The 14,119-nt window shown below is 38.9% G+C and overlaps 1 protein-coding gene across 2 annotated transcripts in view; it reads right to left on the bottom strand.

Moving 5' to 3' along the window:
* Window positions 1–7,191: 7,191 nt before the first annotated feature.
* NRXN1 (neurexin 1) overlaps window positions 7,192–14,119 on the bottom strand; it is a 671,624-nt gene continuing 664,696 nt past the window's right edge. The window contains exon 21 of one of the 2 annotated variants that reach the window (XM_005426207.1): window positions 7,192–10,589. In XM_005426207.1, coding sequence (XP_005426264.1) covers window positions 10,282–10,589 — 308 coding nt within the window. In that variant the 3' untranslated portion in view covers window positions 7,192–10,281. The remainder of the gene's footprint in view (window positions 10,590–14,119) is intronic. The other variant, XM_031061247.1, reaches the window with a different exon arrangement.

Here is a 14,119-nt window from a genome sequence, read left to right as displayed (position 1 = left end):
CAGTATAATTTCATGTGTTGCAAATATTGTTATTTTAATGAAAGCCTTGGGCTTTGCAGTCTGAGTCATGTATTTGGAGTGCTTGAAATGGACACCACTGTAGCAACAGAAAAAATGACTGGACAGTATTAATGGGTTCCCTGTTGGCTTTGGTTTTTCATGGGCCTTTTGTGTAAGTTTTCCCAGATTACTTTAAAACTCCAACTAGAATGATTTACTATCCTAATGCTCAATTATTTGAAACCTGTTTACATCATATAAGAGACTGAAAGATGATTATGACTTACCCCAAAAGTGATTATAATTTTATTATTCTTTCCCAGCATTAGGTAAAAAACTAAGCAAAAAAAAACCCCAAAAAGCCAGACATACAGGAAAAGCATATGCAGTGACATAAGCAATTCTTTGATTCCAGAAATTCCTGGTGGATGACAGTGGGAGTACTGAGGAAATGTGGTTGTTCAGTGAAGGAGCTCCAGCTGACAGTGTTCAATACACTGAAAGAAGTGAATGAATCAGATTCAAGTGGAGCCCTGGGATCACCTTGTAGTGGAGACTGAACACGCCCCTAAAAATTAAATTGCTGGTGCTTTGCCATTACTTCTAGAAGTGCTGTGTCTTTCTCCCTGTTGCAGAAACCAGAGATGTGAGAAAAGCTGGGCTGTCCAACCTGCACTGAGCTCAGGGCTACCCTCAATCCTAGGCTGTCACACCACACATAGCATTGCAGAGTTTTTAAAAAAAATTTGAAAACCTAAGTGTCCTGTTTATACAGTCTCCATTCTGTTAGTCTGCATTATTTATGTCTGCAATTTCAGGACTTTCACATCTCACCAATCTGCCAAACTAAAAGCAAATTATAAAAGGCCACTGAGGACTGCAAAAGTTATGTAGCCACACCAGCCTATTGTCCATCTTAAGAAGTCAGATGGGTTTTAGAGTGTTTGGATTGGCTTTTCTTTATTCAGGGTTCAGGATATTTGTTCAGGGATGTAGCCTCCCTCTCAATCTGCTCTCTGTAGCACTTTCTAAAATACTGGTTTATTTTAGGTGCTATGGACTCCCAGAGAAAAGAAAAAGAAATCACTCCTCCCACTGAAATGAATGGGAATTTTGCCTCAAAGTATGTGTTAGTGCCAATTTCTGCTTTTGAGCCAGGGGCTTTGCTAGAGTGCAGCAGTGCCTGTGCAATGGGTCCCAGGAATTAGTAATCACTGGAAGTTTTCAGTGGGGAGCAGAGGCATAAGATGCAAAGATGTGCTCACATTCAAGTCTGGCAAAGCTGCCCCCCAGGAAGCAAATTATTATTACAAAGGCACCAGATTATTGCCACAACTTTCCTCACAAGGACTGAAACCTTCACCCAGGATATGGGGTAACTGCCACCAAGAATTAGATGAACAAGAATTCAAGTTTATTTTTGAAGACTCTAAAACTCTAAATTGTCTTAGATGATAGAAAAATCTCAATATGTCTAAAAAATATAAATTCATATTCCTGTTGCTGAATTGAACTGTTCTCAAATTAAACTGAACTGTTTCTGAAAAAAAAAAAAAAACCAAAAACCCAAACTTATGTTAACAGAGAATTTTTCTTTCTATAGTTATCAACTTTTGGCAAAACTTAAAAATAGACTTCTCAAGATGCTTTTTGGAACTGAGGCAAAACTTATAAGCAGCTACTTACACACAAATATGGTCATTTACAAGAATTCATATTTGAAAAATCTTCTAGCATCAGTCTATATTGTCAGTCTTTGATGCCTAACACTTAGAAATCTAAAAGAATTAATGATGACTATTCAGAATACTCGTATAAAATGTTCATAATAATATGCAGTGTGCCAGGGGGAAGTGTAATCACTCTGTAGTTAAAAGCAGCAATGAAGTCTCAATCTTAATGGAAATGGCAGCTTTCCTGTCTGCAGCAGTTACAAGAAAAGATCTCAAAATGTAGCCCAATCTCTTGTGGCTTCCCATGATATTTTTAACACTGACTACATTGAGAAATGTATTGCAATTAATTCCCATACAGGAATGAATTTATTTTGGTGAGAACTCTGTTAGAGAAGACTTTAAAAACTTTGTTTAAAAGCAGACCTGTCTTGAAAAATGTGGATGTAGAGTTTCCAAAAGAATCTGGATTGCTTCAGTGTGGTTCCTCCTCTGAGCAGTGGCTGAATCCATTTCTGCTCCAGCCCTTTCTCCCAGTTCACCCACTCCAGCAGCTCAGGTTTGCTTCCACAACACTTCTCCAAGTCACAATTGCATAATAGCTGATCTCAGTGTTGGTGCCATGGCTCCCTCAGACAGTGCCCACCCAGAAACACTCCCATATTTACCTCAACCTATTCAAGGAGACAAGCCTTTTAAACCGTGATTTCTTTAGGTGTGAAGAAAAAGGTTGAGGGGAAGCTATGTAGCAGTGTGGTGGCTAAAGAGGAAGATGAGGGCCAGAATTAAAGACACTGAGTCTTTTGAAAATACATTGGAGGCCTTTATGTCTCACAGCAATTGTCATTTGGGGCTGGGTACTAAAAATATCCTACTTTTCTTTACTGCAGTGAGTTGTTACAAACACACTGGAATACACCAATACCCAAAAGATGTTTTCAACACCAAAGTTTTGTTTAAGATCAGGTGTACAGTTCTGAAACAAGTCAGCTGTTCCCACTCCCTACAATTAACTTCACAGAGTACTCTGCACGAAGGAATGGACATTTTGCAGATTAAATTAAATGCATTAATTAAACAAACAATTAAACAAACCTAACCACTAATTGGCACTCAGCCTGTGTGACCAGACTACAACTGGTTCAAAGAAAATCCTGAAATATAACATGGACATCAGGTCCACAGCATCAGATACCATGACCTACAAATTTATTCTTACTGGGCTATGCTTGCTAGTGCAGATGTACTCTAACCTATGAGTCAAATCCAGCAACCCATACTTAGACAAAGCTCTTAAAATAGATAAGACATTGCTGTAGGTGATGACTGTTATTATCAACATTTTGAAAGACTTCCCTAAAAAGACCCTGAAGACAGGTATAAATGAGCTTCCAAACAAATTTAGCCTTAAGGAAAACTGAGCACAAACTTGCCTTTCTCAAGCACCATCCAGCAACACACCAAGCTTTAAATTAATTACCTGAAATTCCTCTGCTTGAAACATAGAGATTTGCTGGTAACCATGAGATGAACCCTGCTTGGTTTTGGGGTTTTTTTTCTTCATTTCTCTCACTGGATGATATTCTTTTCCTGCTCCCTGGACCTGTCCATAAATCAAATATAAGTTACTAAATATCCTTCTCTGCATTGGTTGCAATTGGTAGCAATCCTGAGTCTGAAGGAAAATCTTTGTACAACTAGCTCACACGCAGAGTGAAGGGTCTGGTGACTGCCTCGAGCTCTGTGCTTGCTAGCAAGACAAGCTTTCTGCCAGGTGGGCTGATTTAACAGACCTGTTCCCTCTCCAGGTATAATCAGTGAGGAATCAAACCACCTGAAAGGCTGATTGGAAGGCAGTGGCAGATGGGGTAAGATTTCCCAGGGGTGTGTGTCTGCACTATCATTTTCTTTAAGGTTTTAACATCTTCTGTTGAAACTTGTTTCTGTACCTATGGTTTAATAAAGTCTGGATCTCATCCTGAGTCAATTTTTCAGTCCAAACCTTTGAGACCTGGTGTCCTAGAAAGTCAGGGATCCCATATGGTTGTGGGGTGAATTTAATGCCTGTGGGGGGTTTTGTCTGCCTAGTCTCCTTCCCCAGGAGGCACAGGAGGCCTGAGCTTCTCCTCTCTGCTGTGAAGCAGGCAAAGTGCTAAAAGAACACTCAAGTAACTCCTAATGAAATTCCTGAACTCTATGCCACCACCATTTTGAGAAACATTTTGTTTTCCTTTGAGGCATTTTGTTACTAAGGAAAACCCGTGTCTTCTCCAGCTTTGCCAAGCCACGAGCCCTGGGGCAAGTTCCCCAAGCAGTTCTGGTTGTGAGACCCTCGTGGCTGAATTTCCCCCCCTTTCTGCAGCCACACCAGCCCAGTGCCTGCAGCTCTCACATCCTGCCCATCCTGAGGGGCTCCTGAGGCCAAGGCAATCCTGAACAGAGTGAAGGCTTCTCCCCTGGACCTGCAGCCAGAGTTTCTCTTTGAGATGATGCTGGCTGTGGTGGGACATATTTTTGGGAGCCAGTCAGCGTGTTCCACAGAGCAAGCTGCTGTACTATTCCTAGGAAATGAATCTCAATTTCAAAGGGAAAAGGGAGGTTTTCTGGAAACAGCTGATCAGCTGTCATGCAGCAGGTGGCTGTGTGGAGCCTGCCCAGCTCCCCAGCTTGGAGAACACCTGAACAGCAATCTGGCTGCTGGTCCTGGAAAAGCCACTGCAGCCCCGCAGCCTGTGCCTCTGTTCTGTCAGCTGCATCCCAAACTGTGACTATAACAGAAGTATTTTGCTGTTTATCATCCAATAAATGCTTACTGGCTTGTAGTTGGACTCACTCATAAGAGTCCAGCCAGCGTGCCAACAGTTATTTTTAGCTGCCCAAATTCCATTTCCCTGTGTTACTTGCTGCAACCAGACTGACACATTCCCATTTTGATAGCCTTGCTGTTGGTCCCTGTGCTTGCTGACGAACGAGCTCATGCCTTTATTGTTTACCAAAAGGATGTTTTTGAGGATTACTGACCTGGATTTCTAAATCTCTCAAGTGTATGCCAGCATGAAATTACTGTTCTTAAAGGCAATTTACTTGCTGAAAATCCCACCTCCTTTGAAATAACTCTACCCCTTATGTCACATTTTTTCTTTAAAAAACCCTCAATTTTTTTAAAGATTGTCTACTACAGTCAAGTCCAACTGGAGGAGCAATGTCATATGGAAATCTGTTTGTTCTGAACACAGTGGTCTAAAGCTTCCTTGTGAAGGGAAGCAGAGGGGTGGAATCTGATCTCTTCTCTCTGCTGACCAGAGAAGGGATCCAAGTGAATGGCCTGAAGCTGTGTCAGGGGAGGTTTAGGTTGGATATCAGGAAAAAGTTTTTCACCCACAGGGTGCTTGGGCCCTGCAACAGGCTCCCCAGGGCAGTGCTCACAGCACCAAGCCTGACAGAGTTCAAGAAGCATTTGGACAAAGCTCTCAGGCACTTGGTGTGACTCTTGGGCTGTCCTGTGCAGGGCTGGGAGCTGGACTGGATGATCCTGATGGGTCCCTTCCAACCCGGCTGATTCTGTGATTCTGTGAAATTAAGATATTGGTGTAGCAGCGAGCGACTGAGAAAGAAAAAGCAAGGGGCCAGACTTTCTCTGACAGGAGTGAGAGTTGGTGACTGAAGTCTGTCAGACCTCCAGTAGGAAGGAACCTCCAAAGTAAGGGGGAAAAAGGACTGGTTGAGTTCTGGCCCTGTGTCTGACAAAACTGATCTCAACTGTATATTTTCTGGAATTTCTACTTCAAAGCTTAACCTGTGGGGGATGCTTCTGGTTTCATGAAGAGTAGTGACCAGCCAAATCAGTTGCAGTCCCTCCAGATGAATCAGAGGCTGGCAGGCAAGAAGTTTTATCATTCCCAAGCATTTATCAATTTATAAGTTGAATTAAATGCAGTGTGGACTTCTCTTTCTCCCCACTCCCAAGAGAGCCAGAAACATTTTAACACTGAAATACTTACAGACTTTAAAAAAGTGGGGGCTTTAAAATAAACCAAATAGCCTGCATTTCAAATAAAATTATACCAACAAGGGTGCCTGACCCAGCAAAATAGTTCTAAGCACCTCTAAACGGGCCTGTACTGAACTTAAAAGCAAATTTCTATAATCAAAATGAAAATCAGATCCAGAACCCCAATTTAAAACTGTTTCATTGAACTATAAAGAAGTCACCTGGGAGGAATTAACAAACACAATTGCCATTTACAGCCTATGTGAGATTTGTTTGCCTTATTCTAAGTCAAATTTTGGAATGTTGTTTAGTTTTTTCTCTTTTTTCATCACCTTGTAAAGGCTTTTTAGCTGCTTGACCACAGTGATAATTGATAATGGAGGCCACCACTTATAGTGGCCAGATAATGATGAATAATGTAGGCAGTGAGAGGCCATTAGGATTTTGGTAAAAGGGAATAGTATACACAGTATAGAAGTTAAAAGAAAAAAAAGCAACAGCTACATTGTAGAATTTAAAATAATTAAGTGTGAGTTGGTTTTGGTTTTGGTTGGAGGTTTTCTTTGTAGTAGTAGGATGAAAATCACTATTGTTGTAGCTCCTTCAAATGTGTATAAAGCATTTTCCTAAACGGAACATTCAGTGTTTATTTAAGTACACTAACAAGACCTAATCTCAGTATAAAGCAGTTTAGAACTTTCAAAGTGTTTTATACCAATGGAAGATAGGGACTGTTTTTCTACAGATATTCCTGGGCTTAAATTATCTTAAATACTTCAGTCTATACGTAATTAAGCAGATGAATAAATCTCACTGAAGTCTAAAAGCTGCTGATGTGATTTAAGATGATACAAAATTAAATTCTATTTGGAGCTTAGATCCAAAAGCTTAACTCCATCCCCATTCAGCAGTACATTTAGGCAAGTTTAGACACTTGCTTAAATCAATAGGATTAGATGTTTGCTTGAAGTTGCCCATGAATTTAAATGCCATGCTAAGTAGGAAAGCACTTATGTGATGGATTAGCTCCGGTTGAAATTTTGTAATTATTATCTAGACATGTTTTTAAGGACCTGAAATGCATTCATTTTCCCAATAATTTTTAAATCATCTTCTAGACAAGAGAAAATTTTTTCACTTTTAACAAATGTTTTAACTTTTCATCCCATTACCTCCTTCACCTTATTTCCACTACAGAAATCAGAAAGTGGCAAAAAGGAGAGTTCTTTTTTCATAGAGATGGGAAAGAGAACATCAACTTTCAATTTTTTGATTAAAAAAATACTAGAAAATTTCAATTTAAGCAAGTCTCTGCAAAAAACAATTCACTGTTGTCATTAATGCTTTTCTAAGTGGGCCAGTTGAACACAAGACTTGAAGGTTTTCACTGAAATGTATAAAGAGCTCTGATGTTACTTTTTCCTGACATGAATGTCTGTAACTTCATACCAATTTACCAGTTTTTTTCACAGCCTCAGGATGAACAGGTACTCACAACCTAAGAGCAAGACAAGAAACAAGCCAGCATTTGTATTAAGAAACATTTTTATTAACAAAACAGTAAATTCCACTTGCTTAGCATTTCCAATAATGAATAAATTGGCCTTGCAACAAATAAAAAAATTGTAAATATCTATCACAGAAAGCACTATAAGGTTAGGGGCATTGGGCCTCTCTTTGATGTCTTAGGGTTGAAAGTTTCACACGTTATTTAGTGTTTTGTTAAAAAAGGCAACACAATACAGTCATAGAAATGAAGCCATCTCAGTCAAACAAATTAGGTTATTATAGAGAAAGGATCCAATTTTATGTTAGGCAGTTGGTTTATGTCTGTTTGTTGTTGTTGCTGCTGCTTTTAAACAAAAAAGAATTTTAAATCCATTTGCTGGCATTTCTGATACATCCATAATTTTTCTTTTGTTAAATTATGAAATTAAAGAGGAAAAAGGAGAACCTTCAGAAACAGTGTTAAAATTGTGTTTTCTTATTTCATATTAGGAGATCTTTTTTTTTGTCCTTGATGTATGGATTTAGTTAAAGATTGATCTACCAAACTGCCTGGAAATTGGCCTGACAACGCTATTTCATTAATGCAATCAATACCAAGCAGAAAAGACCATTTCATCTCACCCAAATCATATTCTGTCATGCCCAGTCTCCTGTCAACAGATTATTCTTGTTCTTCTAGGTACCTTCAAGCACTGAAATCTGAACACCACCTGGCTTTCAACTTCTTTCCCCCCTCCAGCTGAAGTCTCTTGCTTCCAGCAATGACCTCCAGTCACCCTTGCCCCTGCCATTCCCTGAGTACAGCTGTCTTGTAAAGGTGGGAGAAATGATGAGTGCCACAGGTGAACAACAATCTAAGAAATGAACATCAGATGGATTTTGTGGTTTTTGTGAGTGGTTTTTCTTTCCTTCATTTTTGCATAAATGCTAATGAAAATAAAAAGTCGTTTCACAAATGCAACATGTCACACCTTGATGTGGTTGGCAAACTTCAAGAGGTGTTTCCATGTCAGCTACATGTATTTTTAAAGTGCTCTGACTCCCAGATAGATAGCTGTACCAGTTCCCAACTTTATTTCATCAGCTACAGTGAGTAACACGCAACAAAATGTTTTGTGTCTGCTGTTTAAAGCTAATTTTAAATTTCTCCTTCCTGTCTGTAAAGTGTGAATATCTATATCCCTCCCAGGAGGCCTTCTGATGATTTGCTTGATTTCTATTGAACTACCCTCTTTCTGTCTAACGCATTCTCTTTGAACTTCTGTGTAAATAAAATGTTATGCTATGATTTATTGCTGTGAAACTAATGAAATATTACTAGAAAAAAATTCCAAACTTAACGTGTAAATTACAGCATTACATTTCATGTGTTTAACTAAAATGCATTAATGTTTTATATATGCAAGATAAGCTGTGTCACTTTAAAACATAATGAACTTATATCTGTCTGGTTATGATGTCTTGCAATACTACACAATCAACTTAGCTAAAAATACTTTTTCATATGTCAAAATGCCCACCATTGAAAAATACTATCGTGCACCTCAAGAGTATTTCCTTTTTGGAGAAAGGGATAAATTCTGCAACAGAATCAGCCTGGATAATTACAATGGGTATTTTTAGATCTTTTACCACCCAGTGCTGTAGTAGCTGTTCTTCATATGAATGCCAGATAAACACTATATGATACTTCCTAAGATTCTCAAGAAACTCATCATTCTCGTAATTTCTAAGAACAAGGTTTCTGTAAGGCAAACCATGCTCTCCAATAGTGAAGCTTTGACTGGAAGCCAAAGGCCAGTTTAAGTCACTAAATGTTTAGCTAATTCATGAATGTATATTTCTAGGAAAATTGGCCATTCTGATCAACTTCATTGATGCATATCAGGAGCAAGAGATGGGGATAGGAGGGAGAAGACAAATTACAGTAGAGATATATTTTTGCTTTCTAGTCCACTTCTTTCATACAAACTACTGAAACTTAATTGCAACATAATAGAGCTGTACAGGTAAGAAAAAAATTAGCTGACTCTTATATACATTCATACACATCCCCCTTTGTATAACCACTACACTGTAAATTAAAAATAAAAAAAAAAAAGGGGAAAAAGTCTGGGACAATTTATAATGGCTGCAAAAAAACTGAAGAATGTCTGTTGCTCCAGATGTCATAAAACTCTCTATACCTAGCAACACTTATAACATTGAGTTTACCAAAAATGGCTGAAGAGCAGATATAGTTTGCATTTTCTATACAACAGGCTATAAAACATCACTTATCACAGTCCAGAAAGCACATATAGATGTGTTTTTATATAAACATATGTAATAACATATTAAGCGTGCATGAAAATTTCCCAATGATTGCATCTATGCCCTCTTGTTTTTCTTTTTTTTTCTTTTTTTTTTTAATATTTTTGTGGAAATGTGCCTTATATTCCAGATTTTTGTTTTTGTTTTTGAAAATAAGGCCTCCATACTATTTTCCTCACAACCAGAAAGGGGCTTTTTGAAAGTATTTCTACATAAGTCTTCAGAAAAGCCAGCACTTTGTTTCAAAATGCAAGTTTCCAATCACTGCTTCACTGCACCAGACGGCAAACTCTTTATGTTTGCTTGTTGAGTCACCATATATAATGACAGTCTTCTCTGACAATAAGACTAACTTACTTCTCAAGAAAGCGCTAGCACTTTGGCTAAATCCAGAATCATAGGTAGCTTCTTTTTTCTTTTTTTTTTTTCCTGTTTTGTTTTTTTTTTAAATTTGATTTTTTTTTCATATTGTGCCTCGATGTTGTAGTAATACTCCTTGCTTTATGAGTGCGTGGTGTCATCATTGTCTTTCAGAAACGTTCCAGCAACATAAAGACAGGCAGAGTAAATGAAAACACTGTGGATGCTAGGGAATTTATCAGCTCCTGTTTCTGAAAAACAAGAGCATGAAATGCTTGTTTTTAAAAACAGTCTTTCCTTTCTGATTGCATTCCCTGTCTTTTCTGTTTGTTTGTTTTTGAATGTGCTTCATAAAAAGTAAAGTAAATAAGTTTGTATTATGTCTCAGGTAAAATGAAGACTATTTCTATACAAGCGTTCTTTTAGATGTTGAGATCAGACATAGTACTCCTTATCCTTATTTTTCTTGTTTTTGTTGGAACTTTTAGCGCTGTTGGGCTGCTTCTCCTTGATCACAGCCCCGTTGGATTGTGCTGAGTTACTGATGTAGTTTCGACTCTCGTCCACGTGGTAGGAGCCTTCGTCTCGATTCCTGTACTTGTACATGGCATACAGGAGGATGAGGATGCACAGCGCCGCCGCCGCCACGATCCCGACCACCATGCCCGTCGTGCTGCTGGATTCACGGATCACCTCGGACGAGCCGGGGTACTCCCGTCCTCCTCCCGCCCTGGTGGGGTTTGCTGTGGGTAGATAAGGAAAGAAAGGAGAGGTTATCCTTGAGTTTGGACATGGAGGAGTCAGTCATGCCTGCTGCTAGGGTCATGTGTCCTTCTGGCTGCACCCACGGGCCAGGACAGCCTAGAGATGCACTGATGCCTCAGGTTTTAGCTTTTATATTTTTCAGATGCTGTTCTGCTTTATTTCTGCTATTCTGTAAGTCTAGGCTTCATATTAGGGGATGGTAAGCTCTCTTCACAGAGCAGGGAGACAAAGCAATTCCTTCTCTCGCTGGGGACCCAAGGACAGCAGATCCAGATCTCAGGCCCAAGAGCATAAACAACGCTGGAATGAAGAGAGAAAAATAAGGATGGGACTTCATGGGCTAAAGCTGTAATTGGACAATCAGCTTCAATATGCAAATGGACCAAATCTTATAAAATTGTGAGACCCCATAACTGGTGGTCCATTTTTGTTTTTTTGGCCATTTTGGGTTGTGCTGCCCAAGGTGGATCTATTGAAGCCTCCTAATAAATCATTACTTTATTCTTTAGCTCCATCTAGTCTCTGTTCCAGGTCAGCCTTCACAAGGCATCACCCCTCCTCTACTAGTCCAAAACCAGTCAGGGTTGCAGCCCATCCCTTTTTCAGGCTTTTAAACAAGAAAAAGGACAGCATAGAACATCATGTTCTAGCCTTCAGAGGTATAATTTATCCTAGTGTGTTGTTAAGCAAATAATGCCTAAACAATCTGAAAAAACAGACGTGCCACAATTTAAATGCAGGACATGGACATCTCAGAGGAAAGGATTTCCCTCTCCCTTTCTCTCTCCCTCTCTTTCTGTGAGGAACAAAAAGTGACACCATGCTATTTATTGAGAAGGCAGTGACAATAAGACAGAATGGAGGGTAAAAAAAAATAAAATGGCTGATAGCAGCCAATAAATTCGCTACAAGTAAGGTATCCTCAGCTCTCCTGTACTCTTCCCTCACCAAGCTTCTCAGTTTCTCCTTTCCTTCTAATATTTTCTTTTCTTTTTTAAAATTAATTATATTTATTCTTACTGCTTTTAGAGAGCTATCCAACTCTATCTCCTATTTTCTACTTCGGGGTCCTCCTTGGATACGGCTACACTTCAGAGCACTTGTTCACTCACTTCTCCCATTCCCTCTTTTCATCATTGATGCCATTATCAGATGTTCCTTCAAGGATTGCTTTATGCCCCAAGAAAACCTCCCAAATTGCACAGAGCAAGGTCTCGGTCTCCTAAGAACCCACCTCTGAGGTTAGACTCTGGTCTTTTCAGCTGTGATATGAATAGAGCTGACCTAGGTCTTCACACTGGAAATTCTTCTTGATAGGAACTATTGTGTAGTCGGGCATATTTTGTCCCCTTGCACAGCCATGAGGAATGAAACCGTAATTCCAGGAGGAATTTTTAGTTTAAATGCTCTCAGCACACACAGTGCTTTTGTGTTTTCCATGATCGCCTTTCTTTGTTGAATTTTGCAGCAGGAGGGGAGGCAGATCTTTGGATAGAATCACTTAAAGTGGTGATAGCTGAAATGGATCCTCTCTAACCTAACACGTGTCATGGACAGAAATGAAGTTATCTGGGTTTCTGCAGTATTCCTCTGATTGTACCAGCATTTCCAAACTTCTGAGAGGCTCTGTATCCTCAGCATTGCCAGCCTTGGCTGAGCTCAGGAGAGCCAGGCTGGCTTGGAGAAACTGCATCATTATGCAAGGGTAAAAATTCAATCAGTAAAATATAGATGCTAACTAAAAGTACTAAATGCTAGCTTTACAATATATTAATGATATTAACTTTATCAGGGTGTGCCTACAGGTAGTATTGTTCTGAGGTGTGTTAGAAAAGTGTCTTGCTCAAAGTCCACAAGAGCACACTATGCTCCATAGTCACTTTTTAAAGCACTGTAAAGGCATAAGAGGAAGATGATAATTTTAAGGATGCTACATTAAAGGTAATGCCAGTCAAATTATCAACACTGGTCAAAAAATTACAACAAGTTTGGAGTACCAGAATTGAAAGCAGCCACCAGCGACAGACATCTACAATTGGCCTATGAATAATAAAACAGAAAAAAAGCCACAACTCCCCAAAAGAATAAGTTCCTTCTCCCCTCTCTTATTATCCATAATTTACTTATTGGTGATCTGTGTTCTTACTGCTGAAACACTTCCTCCTAGTAGTTATTTCAAACAGCTTTAAAGAAGCTGACATTTTGTTCAGCTGAAAGAACAGAGACAAAACTGTAAAATTAAAAAAAAAAGCCCAACCATATCAAATAGCATTTTAACGTTTTGTATCCTTCTGAAAGTTCTTACTTGTTATGAGTTGGTGCAGTTGGTACTTTCTATGGCGACACAAGAGATCTTGAAGGTTTTAAGATGCTTTTGTCATTTCAGGGCAGATGCCACCCTACTAAGAAAGGTGCCCTGCTCCAAAGTAGTCAGTGACTGGTTTAGATCCTGTTTGTTCATTGTAACTATTGTAGAAAATGGAAATTCTTTTACACCTAGAGTGTCATTTACTGTTTTACAAGAGACAATGCATTGTGTGCAGAACAAAGACTGAGTATTTCCACAGTGAGTGAAAATGAGACAGTCTTATCTTACTGTATGTGATTTCAGGAAATTAATTTCTGTCTGAGAAATAATAGAAGCCACTGAATACACTGTCAATACCTGATGGATTAACAGCTGCTCCTTCTCTTTAAGATACGTACATATGGGCCAAATACTGTCAACTAACTTTACAATTAATGTCTACTAAATGACAGTTAACAGCTTGCTCAGAGGAAAACATTCTAATATTGCAACTTAAAAGAAACATCTAAGGTATATTTTTCAATGTTACCTAAATTCCTGCCTCTCACCTGATGTCTTACTTTTATTTTAAGAATGTTTTCAAAATTGTCTCATTTAACCCATCTGCCTGAGAAATATTCCACCAACTACACTGATGTTATTTAAACTTATAACATTTCAAAGCATCTGTTGTTGCATTTGTTTGGACTTCTGGAAAAGGAGCAATTCTGCAAGGAAAAGGACTTGCTATTTTTGTTCCATATACATTAAAATATGCTTTTAACCTAGTAGGGCCTCTCCAGACAAATGAAGGAGGAGGAAATAGAAAAGTTTTATAAAGTACATAGGTTTCTCTGTGAGCACGTTAGATAGGAACAGCTAATGGAGTACACACCAAAGTAAGAGTCCTGTTCTGAGACAGGGAGGAAAGGGCCACTGGAAAAAAGCCAACCCTCATTTCTTCTGAAATCTATATAAATAAATAATTCCACATCCCTAACATTGCTGAAACAGCTGACTTCTATTTAAGCAGTACCTTTGTTTGACTAAGACTGGAGTCAGTTCCAAGGGGAATTTACCTATATTTTTTTCCCCTGCAAGACAGGAACGATTGCAAGGGATGGCAGATGATGTCAGTGGAGAGCAAATGAAGATTATAAGTTTACAGAAATCGTGCTCTTTGCTTCCCAGCTCTTTGGGAAACACTGGATGCAATTTTTT

Source organism: Geospiza fortis, unplaced genomic scaffold (assembly GCF_000277835.1).
Source record: "Geospiza fortis unplaced genomic scaffold, GeoFor_1.0 scaffold271, whole genome shotgun sequence".
In the NCBI taxonomy this organism is placed as follows: domain Eukaryota; kingdom Metazoa; phylum Chordata; class Aves; order Passeriformes; family Thraupidae; genus Geospiza; species Geospiza fortis.
This window is presented reverse-complemented; position numbering and strand designations above follow the sequence as displayed.